General features: G+C 48.7%; 2 protein-coding genes across 2 annotated transcripts in view; both read right to left on the bottom strand.

Annotated features, from left to right (window-relative positions):
- YARS1 (tyrosyl-tRNA synthetase 1) overlaps positions 1-21,327 on the bottom strand; it is a 277,651-nt gene that overhangs the window by 69,054 nt on the left and 187,270 nt on the right. The window lies entirely within an intron of this gene.
- The window catches only part of FNDC5 (fibronectin type III domain containing 5), a 37,338-nt gene that overhangs the window by 10,925 nt on the left and 5,086 nt on the right, over positions 1-21,327 (bottom strand). Inside the window, exons 2-5 of the mRNA XM_063312274.1 lie at positions 13,543-13,630; positions 5,171-5,309; positions 3,862-4,060; positions 1,349-1,441 (exon numbers count right to left, since the gene is read on the bottom strand). Of these exons, the coding sequence (XP_063168344.1) occupies positions 1,349-1,441; positions 3,862-4,060; positions 5,171-5,309; positions 13,543-13,630 (519 nt within the window). The remainder of the gene's footprint in view (positions 1-1,348; positions 1,442-3,861; positions 4,061-5,170; positions 5,310-13,542; positions 13,631-21,327) is intronic.

The raw sequence follows: 21,327 nt of genomic DNA, 5'->3' as shown, positions 1-21,327 counted from the left end.
GAAAGGGGGAAACCATTTCAAGTATGTCTGTAATTGAAAGTAGATTGAAATTGAAGAAGATTGAAAGTAGCTTCTTTAAGTATTTTTGTTTGTTTTCTTTTTCTCTTTGCTTTCTATTGTTTTCAACACTTTTTCCTTTATCTTTCTTTTTTACTTTTTTCTATATTGTTTCATGTTTATCTTTAAACTTTGTGAAAACTTCTTCAATAAAAATTGCAAAGACGTGACCCTGTGCAGTGTACAAACATAGCAGCAGTTAAAAACCGCGTAACAATCTAAAAACAGTCAAACATAATTAAACATATTAAAACCCCATGATTGCAGGAGAACAACAGTCGACCTCTATAACCGCCTTGCAGGCTCCCCATGGGATCCCCACTGCCGATGGAAAAACACATGTTGTAAGGGCCTTCTGGAAGGCTAACAGAAATGGGACTAGCCTCACCTTGGGAGGGTACTGATGTTCCAGGGGGCGGGCCACAGCAGAAAAGGCACGCCACCTGGGTCCAACCAGATGGAGCTCCTTTGGAGATGGGACCCGCAGCTTACCCCTCCTGCCTGACCTGGTGGGACAGGTAGATGTCACTGGGAGTGGCGGTCCCTCAGATAACCTGGTCTCATGCCTGTAGAGCTTTACAGGTCAAAACCAGCACCTTGAATTGGACCCGGAAGCAAACGGGCAGCCAGTGCAGCTTGCAGAACAGAGGGGTAGCACGCGCTCTCTTAGGGGCACACACAACTGTCCATGCAGCCACATTCTGCACCAGCTGAAACTTCCAGATGCTCTTCAAGGACAACCCCAAGTAGAGCGCATTACAGTAATCCACTCTGGAGGCGACCAGGGCATGAGTGAGCAGAGCCTCCCGGTCCAGGAAGGGTGCCACCGGCACACAACACGAGACTGTGCAAAAGCCCTCCTAGAGGGACTCCTCGAGCAGGAGACGCGAGTCTAGACGGACCCCCAGACTTTGCACTGGGTCTGTCTAGTAGTTTCTGAATGCAGACAGGTGAATCCAACAGTCGGCACCACATTATCCTTATCTGGATCCCTCCCTCTGCCTGTTCTGTGCAGTAAAGTGCTTGTTGAGTATCTTTTGTGGATACTCAACAAGCACTTCCTATTTGTGAAAAATAGTATTTTTCATGAGATCTCTAGCTCCCTAGTATGCTCTTCTCTGCTTCCTTGGAACCCAAGAGCACGCAGAACTTTTCCTAAACCATCTCAACAGCCAGTGATTTGCAACACATCTGCACATCTCCATCTTCTGGGCCATGCCCAGCAGCCTCCGACTGAGATCCGAAGACACTCCGCCTCGCCTTTGGCACGCATGCAGGGACTCCTACCAACCTGCCCACATGAACAGGACGACCACGATGATCAGGATTTCCCCGGCTCGCAGCTGCTGATTTTTTTCTCCCATTTCCTTCATTGTTACTTCATCTGCACAGAAAGGAAGGAAGCAGGGGGAGGGGGAGAAGGTTAGCTACCCTCAGGGGTTTTGTCTCCCCTAACAAGGGCTGCCGTGAGAAATAGTTTAGGCCTCAGAACCTCCCATGGCAGCTCAGGAGGTTTGTGGATGCAGCCTCTCCAGGGAGTGAGGGAGGTGCTTCAGAGACGTTCACTCCATCTTTGATCTCCTGGTATCATAACCATTCAGGTCATGCACAAGACTACAATGTCCATAATTATTTACCTGGCAGGGAATTACGGGGGATACATCTGGAGAGCATCCAACTGGGGAAGGCAATGTCCCCTTGTAGGGCCATTTCTGTGGCAGGAGCTACAGTCTAGCTGTTGCTAGAAGCTACTTAGAATGACAGATGAAGCTTGCACTTTCTTCTACTCTTTTATTACATTCTTAAATGTTTTATGAATCAAAGCTGCAGTTATTTTTTTCCTCTAAAATGTGTTGCACACAAAGGATCTTTTTAGATACTATACTCTGAGTATTACATCTACAATAGAAAGGGCAAGACTGTGGAGGCTTTGGGAATGACTTATCTTTTGGCCTTGAAATATTCAGCCACAGGGCAATTCTGACACCTCCTGGCCCGAAGCATCAGGAAGGACCTTGAACAGGAAGTGATGATGTGTGTGCATCTATGCATAGGAGCATAAAAACCATTGCGAATAGCACAGTTCAGCTGGAAATATTTGGGACCAGCTTTGCCCCTGCGTCTAAAATTTTATTTTTTTTGTGCCTTCGAGTCAGTCTTGTCTCCTGACAACTGCCTGGACAAGCCCCTGCAGTTTTCTTGGCAAGATTTCAGATGTGGTTTGTACCCTGGCCGCCTCCTTCCCAGGGCTGAGAGAGAGGGGCTGGGACTGGCCCAAGGTCACCCGGCTGGCTTCGTGGCCCGGGCAGGGCTGGAACTCAGGTCTCCCGGTTTCTAGCCTGAGGCCTTTAACCACCACACTGAACTGGCTCTTAGGGTTTAAAGTACCCTTTTGGAGATTCTGTGCTCAACAGTCCCTATCTTTTCTGCAAGGTAGCAAAAGGAGACATTTGCAGTTGGCTCTGTGGTCCCCAGAGAACAGGCCACTGGGCTGCCCATTCGTTCGACCGCCTGTGACTCATTCCTCTTCCCCGCATCTTTCCTCTCTTGGTAGATGAGTCCACAGATGGAGGCAGAGGAGGGGGAATTTTAGCAGGAAAAGCAGCAGCAGCTTTTCCCACACATTTATGACACAGCACAGTTGCCCCAATGCCCTCTTCTGCGCTTGGCCCGTTGTGCATTCCTGGGTGGCTGGTCTGCTTCTCCTGTCACTGCTCCATCCCCCTCCTTCCCTGCCCCCCCAACCACAGAGCCCTCTTAGCAGGCTGGCAGCACCGCGGGTGTGCCATCTGGCCCTTGCCTGCACAGGCTGTCGCAGGGATGCTGAGCCCCCAGGCCAAACGCAGTAAGCCTTCGGTTGATATGCAACAGGTGCTTGATATGCTTTGAGGAAGGAAACCAGGAGGGCCCGCAAGCCCCTGGCAGGCCGTATCGGTGAGGCTAATAGATTCAGAGCAGGAAGGACGGCTGCGCGGCATATGCTGCAAAGGCCCATTTTCGGGAGTTAATGATGGTCGCTCCTTTTCCCAGCTGAACTGAAACAAGATTTCTACTTGTCTTTCCTGTGCCAGCACAATTTAAAGGACGCTGAAAATAATTCCATGGGTGAGCTTCCTTCTCTTGAAGTAGGTGGGAATTGATCTGTCTGCCTGCAACCTTCTCCACTGAACGTTGGGGGCAGAAGCTAAGCCTCCCTGCGAATCTCTCCAAAAGTTGTATTTAAATTCCAATTTCTAATGTGATAGAACAGTAAAATTATGAGATGCATTGGATTTACTTAATTTAGCGGGGTAAATTACTGGGCTTACTAAATTGAACTGCAGTTAAATGTAAATGCAAATTGAATTATTACTGCTGCTGCTGTTGTTGTATTTTTATCCCCCCCCCCCATATAAATATAACTCAAGGAAAGTGAACATATCTAATACTCCTGCCTCCTCTTTTCCCCACAACAGCAACCCTGTGAGGTGAGGTGGGCTGAGAGAGAGGGACTGGCCCAAGGGCACCCAGCCGGCTTTCGTGCCTAAGGAAGGTGTAGAACTCTCAGTCTCCTGGTTTCTAGGCCAGCACCTTCACCACTAAAATTAAATTTAGTTTCCATCTTTGTTTTGACAGTTGGGGAGGAGCCATTCCAAGACCTAGGATGGCCCTTGGCCTCCAAGAAGCTGCACAGGTCTGGCCTAAGGGGGCAGCTGAGGCGCATCTGGCTTCCCCTTGGTTGGCCGTTGTGACCTTGCTGGCCTTGCCCCCTCCAAAACCTGCCCTGCACCAGCCGCTTCTTCTGCGCAGCCCCTTCCAACTCGCCTTTGTTCTTGGAGGCCAGCTTCTCTGCTTCCCGTGGGGTCTTGAAGTGGACTGGCTCGCTGGCTGGACTCTGGCCTCGGATGCTGATGGACTGGACGTGCACAATGTACTCGGTGTCTTCCTCTAGGTCCCAGAGGGAGCATGAGCGGGTGGTGGTGTTCACCTCCTGGATGAAGCGCAGCATTCGTACATCCTTCTTCTGCAGAGAGAAGGGCGACAAGCGTGTTGTCCAAAGGGCGTGTGTGGCTTTCAACCCATGACCTGCTGCCTTCCCATCCAAGTGCAAAGGGCCCATGTTCCCTAGGAAGGGGGCAAGCTTTGGAGCCAGGAGCCTGTTCGGTCTCCCCTCTCTCCCCTCCCTAGAGGCTGTACCCCTGAGATCTATCCCCAGGCAAAGGATACAGGCTTGATGAGGGAAAGGCTCTGGGGAAGTAACCAGCACATCCCTCTCCAAAGGGAACAGCCTTCCAGTCATCTCTCCACCCATGCTTCGAATGAAGCCCTGATGAAACACTCCAATCAGCGGTCAGCAGTTGTTACCACACTGTGAACAGCCCTGAGGGAACTGCAGCAGGAACAAAGACCATAAAGGATGCAAGAAGGGGGTGGCAGAGGATGCCCCAAAGGTCATATGAAGAGGGCCCTCTGCTCTCTTCCTTTCCTTCATTTGGCTTGGACCAAAAAGGGCTCCAAAGGGATGCGAAGAGGAGAAGAACCAAGACTGGGAAGAAGCACTCTAAACACTGACCATGCAGAAGGAGGTTCCCTCACCCAAGAAGGGACAGGACAGGATGGGCAGATAGGGAGACAGACAGTGGATTTTTTTTTCTCTTTCCAAAGAGAAATGTTCTTTGGTCCTTCCAGTGCCAGGTAGCTCAGGACCAGGCTGCACTGGTTTTCAAACCTATAGTGAAGCCAAAACCTGGGACCCTTTGGAGAGAGATTATTCTGTCTCTCCTAAAGGCTTCAGCCTTTGGGGAGAAGAGGATATTTATGATACTTCCCCCACACCTAAAAAACAAAACCCCAAGAGCAAGGTCCCAATGAGTGGAAGACAGGAACCAAAGCAGAGTTACAGGTTGGGAAAATGTCCATATATTGCTCTCCAGATCTAACAAGAACTGCCTCAACCTTGTTCTGTCCAAGATGTTGGGTGAAACCTTAGAAATCTGGGATTTCTTGACGTATCTTCCTCGTCCTTTAGATGGGGGAGGGATTTGGTGATAGTGGTTATGGTAATATCTGAATTCATCCTGAGAACCCAGGAATGAAGAGGGAAATAAGAAACTGAGCCTGGCAGGAGGTTTACCTGCTGGGAAATAGCAAATCCGATGACCACTTCCTCTTCCAAAACATCCCAGGTCACAACAGCTGAGTTGGCCTTCAGGAGCTTGACTGTGACGTTGACAGGAGCGGAGGGGCTGTCTGCAAGGAGGCAGAATGAGGGGCTAGGGTATAGTCACTGGAGAAGCAATCTACCATGGAGATTTTCAGCTGTTTACGCTGCTGTGGGAAGCCAGGATGATCACTCGTTAAGGTGGCTTGAAGAAAAGCAGCTGGCAAATCTTTGGAAGCTCATATATTCCTTCATATTTAGAGTAAGTCAGGGTGTCCTTAAAGTTGGCAAGTTTGAGAAACACTGATCTAACCGGTTGGGCCCCCAAGTCAATTAGCAATCCTGGTGATGTAATCTTAAAATGTGGCAGCGATAGGACAAGACCAAGTTGGGTAAGTTAACATTCAACCCTTGAGTTGCAAACTGATTGTAAACCAAGCCTTATGAACCATTCTCTGAGGCATCCAATATATGCTAAACGTTTTTGTTGTATTAGCCTCATTTAAGATAATAGAAAATTAATTACACTATGCTTAAAACAACTGTCATTGCCTTATCAAAGGACAACCATGAAAGGGAACTAAAGAGTTCCCAGTTCTGTTGAACTTTCACATAGGTTAACTATATATATAAAGGTACATTTGGAAATAATTAATATAATTTAAGTCTAGTAATTTAGAATACTTCTCATTCAAGTGTGGAAGTCTGTGGCAAGGCAGTTTGTGGATCTCCGCTAGTTATCATATATATGTGTGAAGGCACCTTCCAGGCCTAGATTCCCTCTGGTGACTGTTCTGAATCTTTTCACTGTATTTGGACTGGACCAAAAAGTTCTCTAATTATAGGACAACTTAAAATAAATGGACACATGGCCACTTGTTTTGGGCATGCAAAATAATTGGAGATATTTAAGTTCTGAATATATTTTGGTTGCAGACATGAACACTGATCTTTACTGAAGAATTATGGGGGAAGGCACCAAGTGGTGAGCTCTGCATATAAAACCACCAGTGGTCTGAAATACCAGTTACTGGGGAGTAATAATTTTTTTGGTTTGTTTGTTTGTTTGTTTGTCAAATTTATATGGCAGCCCATCTCACCCAAAGTGACTCTGGGTGGTGTAAAATAAAACCAGGAATTAAAACATTTTACAAATCCATTAAAACAATAAGCATAGATAAAAACAGGGCCACAAGAGGGAGGATGTTGCATACAATGTAACCAACAACGTGCAGGCTCCCTATTACCAGGGGATCCCCAGGCTTGCTGGGGGGGAAAACACACACACACACACATCTGGAGAGCTTTCCAGAAGGCCATGAGGGTCAGGGCCAACCTCACCTCAGGGGGGATGATGTTCCAGGTGCCACGGAAGAAAAAGGCTCGCCCCCTGGGTCCCATCAGATGGAACACTTTTGCAGATGGGACCTACAATGTGCCTCTCCTGCCAGACCTGAAGGGATGGGTAGGTGTTGATGGAGTATTTAAAGGTTAACAAAAGAACTCCAAGCAGCTAACAGCAATCTTGCAGAGTAGAAGCGTGAACCAAAAAAGGAACTTGCACATTAAGCTTAATTACGTTCAGAAATAAATTTAGTCTTCACACTGCAGTTAGATGAAGAAAATAGAGATAGCTTACTTTTATTCAGTAGATCTGGATACAAGTAGATTCATAGTAGAAAGCACTTAATCATCACTGGTTCTTGGTAGCAGAGGATGGTTGGAGGAGGGCTGCATTCCTGCAGCACCTCCTGCTTGCATGTGTGCCAGAAGGGTAATGGAGATTGTTAATCCCCAAGCCCAAAAAGGAGGAGGAAGTGGAAATCAGGTGACCCATGTGACATCCCACAAGCACAATAGAGATGTGTTTGCTAGAAAGAACCCTTATGCTTATGGGACACTGCTGAGTTGACTCCTGATAATTCCAACAGGTGTAATAGGTAAAAAGTGGTCACTCAGGTAACCTGGCCCATGCCATACAGGGCTTTAAAGGTTAAAACCAGCACTTTGAATTGGACCTGCAAGCAAACTGGCAACCCTGGGGCCACACAGAGCACTGCCACATTTTGCACCAGTTGAAGTTTCCAGGTGATCTTCAAGGGAAGCCCCATGTAGAGCACATTACAGTAGTCCATTCAGGAGGTGACCAGAGCATGAGTAATTGTGAGTAGAGCCTCATGACCTATGGATCCAACACAAAGCTGTGCAAAGGCACTCTTAGCCACAACTGCCATTTGCTCCTCGAGCAGGAGTTGTGAGTCCAGAAGGACTCCCAGATTGCACAGCGGGTCCATCTGGGGCAGTGCCACCCCATCCAGAACCAAAGATGGCAAAGTCCCACATCCAGAAGGCCCTAAAACCCAAAGCCACTCGGTCTTGCCAGGGCTCGGTTGAAGCCTGTTGTTCCCCATCCAGACCCCCCACAGCCTCCAGGCACTGAGACAGGACTTCCACAGCATCGCTTAATTTGCCAGGGATGGAGAGATATAACTGAGTATCATCAGCATGGCGATGGATAATCTCCCCCAGCGGTTTCATGTAGATGTTAAACAGGAGCGGAGAGAGCACCGAACCCTGCGGCACCCCCCATAGTAGGGGCCAAGGGCGGGCTCTCTCACTCTGGATCAACACAAACTGGTATTGGCCCCTTAGGAAGGAAGAGAACCAGCACAGCACTGTGCTGCCCACTCCTAATCCCTGGAGCCGATCCAGGAGGACACCATGGTCAATGGTACTGAAAGCCACTGGGAGGTCCAGGATGGATGCCCAACCTCCATCCCACTCCCCCAGAGAACATCCAAAAGCATGACTAATGCCATTTCCATCCCGTCTCCAGGCCTGAAACCTGACTGAAAGGAGCCCGGATAATCTGCTTCATCCAGGGGCTGCTGAAGCTGCTGTGTGACCACCTTCTCCACAACCGTCCCTAAAAAAGGGAGGTTGGACACTGGATGGAAATTGTCCAGTATGCTAGAATCCAGCAATGGTTTCTCCTTAAGAGGTGAAGGGACAACCCCCTCTCTCAAGGATGAATTACCTGCTGCCAGAACCCAACCACATGTCCCCTCCCAGGCCACCTTAGCTAGCCAGGAGGGGCATGGATCCAAGGAGCAGGTGGCCACATTCCCAGTCATAAGGACCCTGTCCACTTCCTCAGGTCCAACAGGTTCAGACCATTCCCAGATAATGGTAATGGAGGCTATTGCCTTTAACTCCCTTGTAGATTTCTTGGGGACACTCCCAGGCCACTGCTGGAAACAAGAGCTCAGTGCCCACATCCACATTTCTTCCTAGCTAGAACTCAGTGGTCTCTGTTGACACTTTGTGAGCAGAAATAGGTGAATACTGATGTTCAGAGTGTTATTTTAGGGCTACAGAAGCCTCAGTTCAAGCTCCATCTCAACTACCTGTTCACTAGTGTCCTCAACCCATTGTTTTCTCAGCCTTAATGCCGGTCTGTGAAATGGGGATAATACTGATGCACTCATCCCACATCTCTGAACAATGAGAGGTTCCAGAGCTACTAGCACTGAACAGCTTTGGCTTTGTTCAGAAGAAAGTCATGGGGAAGCTTAGATTTCTAAACATATTCAAACTGGGCCTTAGTGGAGGTAGGTCATTTATACTCCAGCAGGCAGTCAAGTCCAGCATACCATAGCTAGCCTTGGAGGGAGGGGAGGGGAAGGGAGGGGAGGGTGCACTCAGCCCGTTTGAAAGGTGTCTAGAGACTCATATCCAGCCTCTGCCTCTGCCTCCCATTTCAGATAAACAGCAGCCTCTACCTTGATTGCATCATCCTAGCTACCTGGGGGCAGGAGAGGAATATTCCTTTCGAGTACTTCCTACCCAGAGGATTCCAGAATGGTTGGGCATTAAAAAACATGTACTTGTTTGTCTTTTCCAAATGTATATGTTGTCTTTCAGAATGTCATTATAATTAAATCCCATGGAAACTTCATCAGCTCCAGTTTCACTAAGAAAAGAGGGACCTGTCAAAGGCACTTTTAAGGAGCTACCCAGCAATTTTTCTGGAGCCAAAACTTGCTCTTTTATTTAAAAAAAAAATCAGCAAGCACCATGCCATTGCTGAGTTAAAAGTACAATCCGTGCATCGTTGAGTCTTCGGAGAATTACACCAGGATGAAATCTGATGCCCCATTGCTAATCCTTTTGCCTCTCTTGCTCTGTTCTGGCTCACTGTCAGCCCCACACTCACTGCCAAATGGGGCTGTCCTGACTTGGCATGAGAAGCAAAGTGAATGGCTGATTCCTACCGCTTTGCCACCCTCCCTTTTCGACACATTATCAGCTGGAGGGGAGAGGATGGGTGGAGGGAACCATCTGCAAGCCTTAGGGCTACAGCACAAGTGGGCAGGTCCGGCTGCAGAACTCCCATCATCTAAGCCCCTTCCTGTGCCCCTCCTCTTACACCCCACTGCAGAATGTCATGGAGGACTTTTCCCCCTATTTTTCTTTTTTTGTACATTCAACAAATGCTTGTTCCATATTACACAATTGCAGCTCGAAATGACTAATAAGAGCTGCTTTGATCCCACCCATTACTCATCACCTGACTTTGCCTCTGGTGAAAGGGGTGGCAAAATAAATCTGACACACCTTGAGGCCATCCTTGGAGAACGTTGGAATCACAGGAGACCCCTTAACCCCAGTACAGCTAAGAATGACAAACCCACCTCTCGCTTGGGCTGAGGAAGGGATGATGCAGCATCGGGGAAAGAACATGGCAGAATGGTTGTTAGGGCGTGCTTGTGCTTTGGTTGGGAAAAGCCCTTGATCTTGCACAATTCCTTAAGGATTGTAAGAGTCAATGGGTATGCAAAGTGTAGAAGTAACAAAGAAGAACCATAGGAATTCTACTATAGCAGTGCTTCTCCTGCACTACACCCTGAGAGCGCTTGGCGCATTACAGATAAGAGCCTGCTCTCTACTGAACTTATAAGGTCAAGGCAAAACAAGGGGGAGGGAGGAAGACAGGCCTTAAACCCACAACTCCCAGGACAGCGTCATCCTAAAGTTGATCACCAGTCCCCAGTCTCATGTGTGCAAAAGTTCATAACTGAGCTCAATCAAAAACCAACCATGAATCTAAATTTGAATTTTGTCCACGGCTCGTTCTCCATTGTCTCGGGCATAATGGATTTAAGTAACAGGAAGGAAGTCCGGTGCCAACCGTATGTCAGAAAAAGCTATTAAGAGTGAGAGCAGTTTGACAGTGGAACCAATTCCCAAAAGAAATGGTGGGCTCTCTTTCACTGTGGGTGTTCAAACAGAGGTGGGCAGCCATCTGCCAGGAAGGCTTTCCCATGGATTCTTGCCCTGAGCGGACATTGACTCCATGGCTTAAGTGGTCCTCTCCAACTATAACATTTGATGATTCCACAATTCAGCTTCAGAAACAATCATCTACTCTATCTCTACAGCATAAAGAAAAATTCTCCTGGATCTGTGGGTATCTGATTGAAAAGGTGAAAGGTCCCCTGTGCAAGCACCGAGTCACGTCTGACCCTTTGGGGGGATGCCGCTTTTGCGATGTTTTCCTGGCAGCCTATAGAGCGGGCTGGTTTGCCACTGCCTTCCCCAGTCGTCGCCTTCCCCAGCAAGCCGGGTGCTCATTTTACGACCTCGGAAGGACAGAAGGCTGAGTCAACCTGAGCCGGTGACCCGAGAGAGAATCTGGCTTCCTCTGGGATCGAACTCAGGTCGTGGGGTATCTGATTAGGGGTGGGTAAATGTTATCATCAGGAACAAGTTCAGGGTAAAAAAAAATCATTGGTCATAATGTAGCTTTGTATCTATTGAAAAATCGATCTTGTTGAGTGGAGCCTCTTCACAGTAAATTGGTATAGGATCGTAGCCTTCAGACAGGGACAAATTTTCTGACTGTGAGGGTTACGTTGGATCACAATTCTGGTCACTGAGCTTCATGAATCAGCCCGTGAATGCAGAGACTGCGGGGCAGCTGCCCTCGAAAAGAGCACAAAGTCTTCTGACACCAAACAGTTCGGATTTTTCCTGGTCTGCAGCTTCAATCCTCAGGATGTAAAAATCCAGCAGACACCTAAGGCTTGGAAGTATAATCTTGCATAACTTTTCCATGTCTGCCAAGAAAACTAGCTGGATGTGTCTGTGTAGGAGTCAGGAGGCAATCGTAACTCACACTCAGTGACTGTACCTTACAGCCAACTGAAGAATTATGGCTTGTAAGTTAAGAGACTTATTTGAACTAGGAGTTCATGCCTTACCAAGTAGAGGCAGCTAGAAATCTGGAAAGCTAATGAGTTATATACTCTTGAGAAATCTGATCTTTTTTTCTGTGTAGGAACACTTGACAGTTGCAAATTATCTCACACAGGGTGAATCACATTCTTGGAAATCTTTCATGTGCTGGAAAAAAAACTGTGTGTCCAAATATTGTGGGACTGACTTCATCTTTCCTCTCCCTCATTCCGATGGTTATGAGCACCGCTTGACGTAATTCGCAGTTAGAGAAGCAGCCTCGCCATGTTGCTCCCTGCTCCCCACCGTCACCCCTTTAACTCTGCAAAATGGGGCCACTGACTGCGGCAGGATCCCACCTGGAAGCTATCCCAGACTAGGTCTCCTGATCCTGGAGTGCTTTGGCAGCTGTTCCATCTTGGGAGGGCATAACCAGACTGCAGTTCAGGTGCTGTGACAAAGCCGTGGAGGCAAAACAGAGACCCCGGGGCTGTCCCTTCCTCGGCAGGGGACCACGTTAAGCCCCCACTTGGACTCTGAACCGGGGCAGCTAATGCCCAGCTCCAAGCATGGACTAACAGAATTTCCCGGGAAAAGAGCTTTGGTTTCAAAGAACTCGAAATGCCAGGAGGCCTCCATGGCAGTGTCTTTCCGTTCTCAGCTCCGTGACCTTTTCTGCAGAAAAGATCGGCGTGGGAGCAAGAGCTGCCACCGCTGCGGCTAAGTGCTGTGGCCCTTTCAAATCCTGGGCTCCTCCTCCTCTCCCTTGCTCACCTGACCTCCCTCTTGCCCTCCTCTCTCCTCCGGGGCCTGGGGGGTCCTTTTCTCCTTTCTCTAAAGCGGAAGGCAGAGAGGAAAGGCGGTTTCTCTCCCCCCTCTGCTGCTGGGGAACTTTTCTCTGCTCTCGCTCAGTGGGACTCCCCTTGCTGAGTCAAATTGCTGGCCCACTTTAGGGGGCCTCTTTGCAAGGACTGAAAGCATTTTGAGTGCTTGAATAACACGCACACATGCACACACATCTCCCCCCACACCGCTTGTGCCATTTGGGCTCAAAGGCCCCCCCCTTGTCCTCTTGCCAATTGAGAGGGAACACTCGTCCCCCATCAGGCAACCTTTCAGCTCTTGACAGGCCCAGCCTGAAAAGCAATGCAGCAGCTCCTGGCACAAGGAGCACCATTGTCGGGGGGCTCCAGGGGGCAGGAGGGGGCGAAGCCAGAGATAACAGGCCAAAACCTCAGGGCAGAAGGCCGGGCGGCTCTTGAGTGACAACCCCCATCCCCAAAGTGGAGCCTAAGCAGGTAGAGTGTGCTCTGTGTGTGTGTGTGTGCACGCGTGTGCGTGCGCATGTGCATGCATATGTGTGTGTGTGTGTTTATTTTTATTTATTTATCATATTTTTATTACCGCCTATCTCCCCTACACTTGGGACCCTGGGTGGTTCACAATAAAAACAATTTAAAATTCAATAAAATCATAAAATCATAAATGATACCAGTAATCAATAAACGTAAACTGCAATGAAATCCAGGTAACGGCGGATCTAACTCAGCCCATAAGGGGATAAGACCGGTGTGAGAGAGAGAGCGAGATTCATTCGGTCTGTTGTTTTTTTTACCGTGCATTGCATCTCTTGCATCCATTCATTTTCTCAGGAAACAAACTGAGGGGGAGGGGGTCAGTCCTCCCCACAACTTGGCTCAGGGAGACCGGAGATCACACCCACCCTTCCTCAGCCCCCTTCTCTGAGCTGGCTCCCCCTGATTTTCCACACCCTCGCCTCGCCCTGCTCCTCTGCTCTTCCCTCCTTCTCCTTCTCCTGCTCCCATCAGTGACTCTGCCCATTCTTCCTCGCTACCTTCTCGGCCTGAGGTGCCTTCTGAAATCTCCTGCCTCTTTAACCTTCCTCAAAAGCTGCTTCTGATCACTCCAGTGTCTTCCCGCCTTTTGTGCCCCCAATAATGCATCCAGATTTCCCAGGTCAGCAGTTTCTCATCTTGCTTCTGTTACGCTGCAAGAGACGACGTACCCCAAAGGTGCAGCTCCTCAAAGAGGCAACGTTCTCAGTGAATGGACGAAGAGGATGCAGAATCTTTCTGGTGCCATCTCACATGCACACCCCGGTGAAACTCTGAGGGTGTAAGAAGTGAGCCAGCGCAGAGCAGGACGAGCAGAATGGAGGACGAGCATCCTCATGCTCTGAAAGAGGGTGAGAGGTATTACTCATGAAACACCATCCCTCATGGAAATGGAGACAGCTCTGTCCCATGAGCAGACAGCAGGGAAAGTCACTGTTGGTACCTCATGGGCTTCTTTCCTGGAATGGACACAGTTGGCACAGCAGAAAACGATCCAATTAACTCAGGGTGTCTTGCTTGCTTAATGCAGCAGGGTTCCAGTTCTGGATTCATAACCAACGACACCCGGCTCCCTCTGGATATTCTTCTGTTCAGTGGGAATGCGGCATGTTGACTCAGAGACCCTCATTCCAGCCATGTTAATGAGCTTTTCATCAAATCACATGTTTTGCCCTAATTAAGGGAATCAGGTCATTCCCCCAGAGAACAGATCCTAACAACCTATTGGCAAAAGCCATTCATTTATCTGATATTCAAATGCCTTGAAGAGATGAGAGAGAGAAAGAGAAAGAGAAAGAGAAAGAGTTTGTAGTCTGGAAGCTGAAAAACAATCATCCATCTATCTGCCCAAGAGAATGTGCTATTAATTCTTTTTGGATTCCCTATAGATGTAAATTAATTGCAGATGATCTCTTGAAATATCTGTTCAGGAAGAGACATGTCTCTCTAGGTTCATTTACACAGAAGTTCTAGTAAAACTCAGTTTATGTTGGAAGTACTGAAAACGCATCTCATGTCATCCCTGCCCACTGTAAAATTCTTGATTGCTTTTTCCTTCTCCAGTCAGGCTTCATAGCACCCAGAGCTGGCATAGATTGACATCTGAGGCACAAACTTCCACCAGAAAATGCTTCTCCTCCCGGGCAGTGAATATTAGTGAAATGTAATCAATTCAGCTCAATTATTTGTGACTGTAGACAGCTAGTTTGGTGTCATGGCAAAGCCACCAGGCCATAAACCAGGAGACTGGGAGTTCTAGTCCCGCCTTAGGCACAAAGCCAGCTGGGGGACCTTGGGCCAGTCACTTTCTCTCAGCCCTAGGAAGGAAGCAATGGCAAACCACTTCTGAAAAACCTGGCCAGGAAAACTGCAGGGACTTGTCCAGGCAGTCTTTGAGAATCAGACATGATTGAACAGATTTTTTTTTAAAAATTGCGACTGCCTGGATAAAAGCCCAGAATTTCATGCTGCATCCAAAATTAAAGCAAAGCTCTTCCAAGGATATGCCCATCGTCTCTTTGATGCCACCCCTTGACCTATTCATTGTCTTCCAACTAAGCATTAGTTACCCATTCAAAATATCCTGCCTGAAGCGGTCACCTGATCTTGCTAAGAACACAAGAGGAAATCTCATGTACGGACCTCTCTCTGAAAGGAGCAAAGCCTGAACTAACCAAGGAAGAGAGAGGGAAATGTATTTGCAAGAGACAAGATCAAAGAATGGAAGGCCAGAGGATTGGCCCCTGCCCCATACACTACAGCAGTGTTTCTCAACCCTGGCAACTTGGAGATGTGTGGACTTCAACTCCCAGAATTCTCCAGCCAGCATGGAGAATTCTGGGAGTTGAAGTCCACACATCTTCAAGTTGCCAAGGTTGAGAAACCCTGCACTACAGCATAAGAGCTGAATGTAGGTTCTCAAAAAACATGCCCATTCGCTGTGATGGGATCTTGTATGCCTTCTGCCATGTAGCACAGGAATGTAAGCAGAAAATGAATCAGATGACAGAAAATCACTGCAAGGTTGGTTGAAACTGAAATTGAAAGTTAGCGATTAATAAAACATTCAATAACATGTTAGAAGCATTGGGGTTATTTCATTTTTTAAAATAGTCTACATAATTTAGGAGAAACCTGCTGCTGTTGCCACTTTCTTGGCCAAGCGCTTACAACGCAGTCCTTGAACAGCCCTTTCCAGGCCCAGCCGTGAGAGTGAACAAGCCAGGCCTCTCTCGTAAGATCCAACTCTGAGACAGGCTCCCACCCTCCGGACAGAGAAGGCTCCTCTTCTGAGCATCTGTACAAATGCAGCAAGTGTCTGGCCTCAGTTCCAGCTGAGCCCTCAGCAAAAGTGCCCCTGAGGTGGGACCAAGGGAGAAAGGGACAGATTTAAGGCCTCCTCCGGGTTTTTGTCGAGTTGTATTGGCCTGAGTCGATTGCACTGCCTCAGCCTCTGCACCCCAGAGTCCTGTTTGTCTTTCACTACTCCGGGTCATCACAGCACAATTTTAAAAATACTCTACATAATTCATTCCCCACTTTTATTAACCTTGAGGAATGGCTGCCATTCCATCACAGCTCTATAGTGGCTCAAGGAACAGGGCCAGGGCTGGTCACCCAAGCCTTGGGGCTGGTATTATTGCAAAACCAAATCGTATTTCCAAGCTCTAAAAACGTCTTAAAGGTGATGTTGGCAATTGCCTTGAGCAGGCGGCAGTAGAAATTAGAGGCGGTGGGTGGAGGAGAAGGCTGCTAATGGAGTCCCCACCCCGTCCCTGCAAATGCACTGATTGCCCCCCCTGACTGCCCAATTAACCTCCCCACTCCTGCCTCCTTCTTCCCTCTACCAAAACCAGCCTTTTACAACCTCTCCCCTTTACTTTCAGTTTCCAAGCAGGCCAACACAATGGCCTAACTAGCTGACTGCCATTTGCCAAAAGGATGGTTGTTGAAACCATTGAAGAAGGAAACTGTATCATTATACCACAGGCCAGCTTCTGCCACTGGTGTCTACAGATGTGTTCCCCTGCCATTCGAATAGGTTTCAGTCTAATTTATGGGTGCTGAAGTCCATCATACCTGGAGGACACTACCCTGGGGAAGAAAGGTTGCCTAAAGTGCTTAGCAGGAACTCAACACGGCTTCAGACAAGGGTCTGTCCAAGCCCAGCATGGCTAGGATGATCACCCCAAAGTGCACTGCTGTGTGTACAGGAGGTCCTGACAGGGAAAGGGAACCTGTCCCGGCAGAGGGCATAAGCGCAGACGTCTACCTGAAACATGCTTCCATTACAGAACCTTTTCTGGAGTGGAATCAAGAAAGGTGTCAGGATTCCATCAGCTCTGAAAACAAATCCCTTCCCTTCCACCCACCCCCAGTAAACAAAGAATGTGTAATTGTTCAGCAGGAGGAGGGAGTATCCCTCATATGATTTTTATTACTTATTGCTGTGCAGAGCAGGGGCTGTGGTGGTAGGAAATGGCTTCCTTGGACCAACAGAGGGCAGGGCAGGGCAGGGCAGGAGCACTGGCTTCTGGCTCCCTTCCTACCTTGGTGGGGCCCAGGAGGTACAGTGAGATGCACTAACAGGGAAGTTGTGGATAATCAGGAGCTGGTGGCATCTTAAGATTTCAGACGGCTGTGCATGCTGCTGGGGGCCCAGGTGACAAAGGCCCCTCTCCCCAGTTCTTTACGCACAGCTGCACAGGGATTCCAGGTGGGCTTCTATTCAGGAGAGGGGCAGCCAAAGTTTGGGATAGGATGTAAGTTGGAGAGCCTGAACGGTGCTCTCGCTTAGAAGGAGAGTGTGGGCCATGGGGGCTCTCGGCCCAGGGGCTGCTCTCAGGGGGATGAAGTAGGAGTGCCTGAAGGCTGAGCTGTCAGGACAAAGTGGGGGTTCTGCTTGTGCACTTGGCTACCTGCTGTCTGGTGCAGGAACTGCCTGAGTTCCAGGCCTGTTCTCAGGACTGACATTGGAGTCCCCTCACTTTTGGGTGCTGAGTGACTCCAGCGGCCATGCCATGGTTGTCCTAGGTGGGACAACTGTGGAGTAAGGGTCTCTGTGGTGGCAACATACAGGTGTTCATATGTCGGAGTTCATCTACACCTTGGAGCAGCTGGGTAGTGATCCGGATGTGGAAGGCATCTCTCGTAGCCCTTTACCACAGTCAGATCATTTTCTGGTCCAGATGAGATGACCAGCCACCCCGGATCTCTACAGGACAAATGGCCCACTCAGGATGCATGGAGTCTGTGGGCACTCAGGGGGGTTCCCAGTGATCTGGTAAGCAGTTCTCTTGATTGCCTGGTTAACTACTGGCAACAGGAGATAATCTTGGTTTCTGAGTTGATTGTTCTTGAGTAGCCTCTCTCTTTTCACCAAACCAAGACAGCTCCTTGATTTACTAAGGAGATCCAGGAGATGAAGCAGCAGAAGCAACATCTGGAGCATTGCTGGAGGAAGGTGAAAAGTGACCCCAACTTGAGCTCTGGTGCAGAGAGTGGCAGTAAGAGAGTCCCAGTGTTTGTAGTCCACCTCCCTTACGCATCAATAGGCTGTCATCTGGCAGCCCTATTTAGAGTAGCCAAACTCCCTTTGGGGGAAGAATGATCAGATAAATCTTTCACAGTCAGGCTTCACCCCATTGAGCAGCATGGGAACCCCTTAGATAAATTCATAAGAAAATTCAAAACTTAGAATAAGTAATATTTATAAAGCAAGTTAGGAAGCCCTAACCAAAAGCATCTTCACAACTGCAGTGATTCAAGAAGTAGCCCAATTTATAGAAACAAAATCAAAATCTCTTGCATTTCATTTTCCTTCCCACCCCACATAATGGACTACACGGCCCCTCTTTTGAGTGGGCTGGCTAGTTTCCATCTGTATTTTGTTTTTTTGCAATGGCATAGAATTTTGCCAGCAGATTCACCGAAGACTTGACTCCTTACGGGCAGGGCCTGACGTGGTCATTGGAGTTATATCTTGCTATATTTGCCGGGAGTCCTTTTTGCTCTGTAGACGCTGATCAAGTTGATAGGTGCTCTCCAGCACAGTCAGCCGTCTGTGAACTAGATCTGTGCTCCTCCCAGTTTCTATGTGGGGCAGGTGGGGCAGTGATTGGCTGGATTTGGCAGGTGTCTATGCCTCCTTTGCCTACAGCCTTGAAAGAGATGATGATGTATGTATGTATGTATGTATGTATGTTCTATCCCACCTTTATTATTATTTTTATAAATATCTCAAGGTGGGGAACATACCTAATACTCCCTCCTCCTCCTATTTTCCCCACAACAACAACCCTGTGAGGTGGGTTGGGCTGAGAGAGAGGGACCGGCCCAGGGTCACCCGGCCGGCTTCCGTGCCTGGGCCAATGATACATCCCCTCCTCAAGAGGCCCTTTTCACATCTGGCCATAGTTGGCAACTATTACCCAGTCTCCAACCTCCCCCATTTCATGAAGGTTATTGAGAGAGCAGAGGGGCAATAATTATGGCATGCCCAAAAGAAGTAGCTTATCTGGACCCCTTTCATTCTCAGTTCAGGCCTGGGGAAGAAATGGCATTGGTCATGCTAATAAATTTTATTTTATTTTCTTATTTTCTATCCCGCCTTTATTATTTTTATAAATAACTCAAGGTGGGGAACAGACCCAATACTCCCTCCTCCTCCTGTTCTTCCCACAGCAACAGCCTAAGGCGGGACTAGAACTCTCCTACCATGCCTGATTGGCTCTGGGGCTGAGAGGGAGGGACTGGCCCAAGGTCACCCGGCTGGCCTTCATGCCTGAGGCGGGACTAGAACTCACAGCCTCCTGGTTTCCCGCCCGGTGCCTTCACCACTAGACCAAGGGATGGCGGGTGTGCCCTTCTGGTCCTACTGGACCTCTCAGCAGCACTTGATACTGTCAACAGGGTATCCTTCTGGGCCACCTGCAAGAGCTGCAGACAGGGAGTGCTGTTCTGCAGTGCTCCTTCCTCACTGGGTGGTTCCAGTCAGTAGTCAGGGGGTGGTGTGGGGAAGAGGTCCCCTTGGTGGTCACTTTCTCTGAACCACAAGGTTCACTGCTTTCCCCACCATTGCTTAACATCGACATGAAGCTGACGAGAAAGCTTATCCACTGATTCGGACTGTGGTACCCTCCATGTGGTGATGCACGTCAGCACCTCATGCCATGCTAGTGATTCTGTGAAAGCCTTGACCCAACCTCTGAACAGGGCAAAACAGCTGAAGCTGACTTCAAGCAAGGTGGGGCTGCTGCTGCTGATCCAGGTTCTTGGCCAGACTTGAGTTATCCCTTGAGGGAGCAAGCCAGCAATTTGGGGCACCTCCTGGATTCACAGCTTACTGCGGGATGGACTGGTGGAGGGCGTGGCCAGGAGACCTTGGCCAAGTTAAGCTGATGCATCACTTGCAGCCCTACCTGGGAGGCACAGATCTTGCAACAAGAACCCATGCCCTCATCACTATCACTTGGGGTTCTGCAAGACACTCAATATGGGGCTGCTTTGAGAAACACCGGAGGGCCGCAGTTGGTGCAAAACGCAGTGGCCTGTTTACTGGTTGTCAGAAACAGATTACATCTGTGCTGCAGCCCTTGCAGGGGTTGCTAATGGTCTCCCAGATGCAGTTCAAAGTGCTGGTATTGACCTACCCTGCTCTGTACAGCTTGGTGGCTGGCTAGCTTCAGGACCCCCTTCCCTAACTGGAACTGACCCATCCAATACCTTCACCTCAGGTGAAACGGCTAATTCTCTCCCACTTTTGTGAAGTGAGGGAGGGTGTGCCAAGGGGTTTTGCTTTTCTGTTATTGCTCTAGTTCCTGTGAAACAGCCTCCTCTTAGAAGTTCGGCTTGGCTTTCCAGAAGCTGTTAATGACAGAGCTCTTCTGGAAAGCATCTGCTGGTTAATTGGGTCTCTCATAGTTTGGGAATTGCCCTGTAATATTTTATTCTATAATTATTATCATAATTTCATCCAGCTCCTTTAAATTAATATTTTATTGCATTACCGAGATGTTTTTATTGTACCGTTTTATACCAGATACTGTGGTTAGTTGCTATCCCACAGATGGAATGCATACATACATGCATACATTTTGTATTCTACCATTTCTTTGGAAAGCAGAAAGCAGTCAGAGGCTTCCATGGGGGGTGTCAAAAAAGTCAAAATGGCAGCCATTGTCACGTGATTGAGGCCTCACCCCTTTTGTACATGCGGGACCTGCATCATGCATGTGAAAAAGGGGCAAGTAGGTTGGGAAACCATGTCTCAACTTCACCCAGGGGGCTCTGTGGTCAACCTGGACCTGTCTCCCTGTCCTGCCAAAGACCTTCATTGTGGTACTGCACTGGATCCCCCTGCCCTGCTTTTGCCAATCTCTTCACTACCAAAGGGGGTGACATGGGACACCTTTTTGGGATGAGGAAGGGAGAGACGAGGTGTCCATGAGCCTTCCTGTCTTCATCCTGACTTGTAACCACGTTGCACCCTTTCTGCCTCTTCCAAGTGGAAGCTGTTTTCTTTTTTTTTCAAAGAGCATCTTGAAACAGCCTTATAAAGAGGTAAAGGCAGGTAGGATCTGGGCCACCGCTAAGGACAGTGTTTGGAAGGTCTGTGCAGGTAAACGTTCTGAAGGCTTCAGATGCTGGTGGAGGAGTGAGGGAATGCCGGCCGGATATCATGCTTCGACAGGGCCTGAATTCCTAAGAGGCAATAGCTTCCCTCAGGAGGGTGGCTCCCAGGTGGCTGGACTACAGTTACCATCTCCCCCATCCAGGGTGGCTAATGGGAGATAATAGGAGCTGCAGCTCCACACTGGGGAAGGCTAACCTGTCAGTGAAGGGGACCAGGAATGAGGAGAGAAAACCAGCGCAAAGCAGAGACCCTTTCTTCCTTTGCTTTATTATTTCATCTGCATCCGGGGTGAGCTGAGGATAAGGGGAGAAGAGGAAGAGCAGGAAAGAAGGCAGGCAGGCGGCCTGAATTGCCTGTGGTGTTTGATCGTGCACCATGTCTCCCTCTGCCCCCCATGCACCGGC

The sequence above is a fragment of the Candoia aspera genome, chromosome 10 (assembly GCF_035149785.1).
Source record: "Candoia aspera isolate rCanAsp1 chromosome 10, rCanAsp1.hap2, whole genome shotgun sequence".
Taxonomy (NCBI): domain Eukaryota; kingdom Metazoa; phylum Chordata; class Lepidosauria; order Squamata; family Boidae; genus Candoia; species Candoia aspera.
Note: the sequence above shows the minus strand (reverse complement) of the source record. Positions and strands in the feature narration are given on the sequence as shown.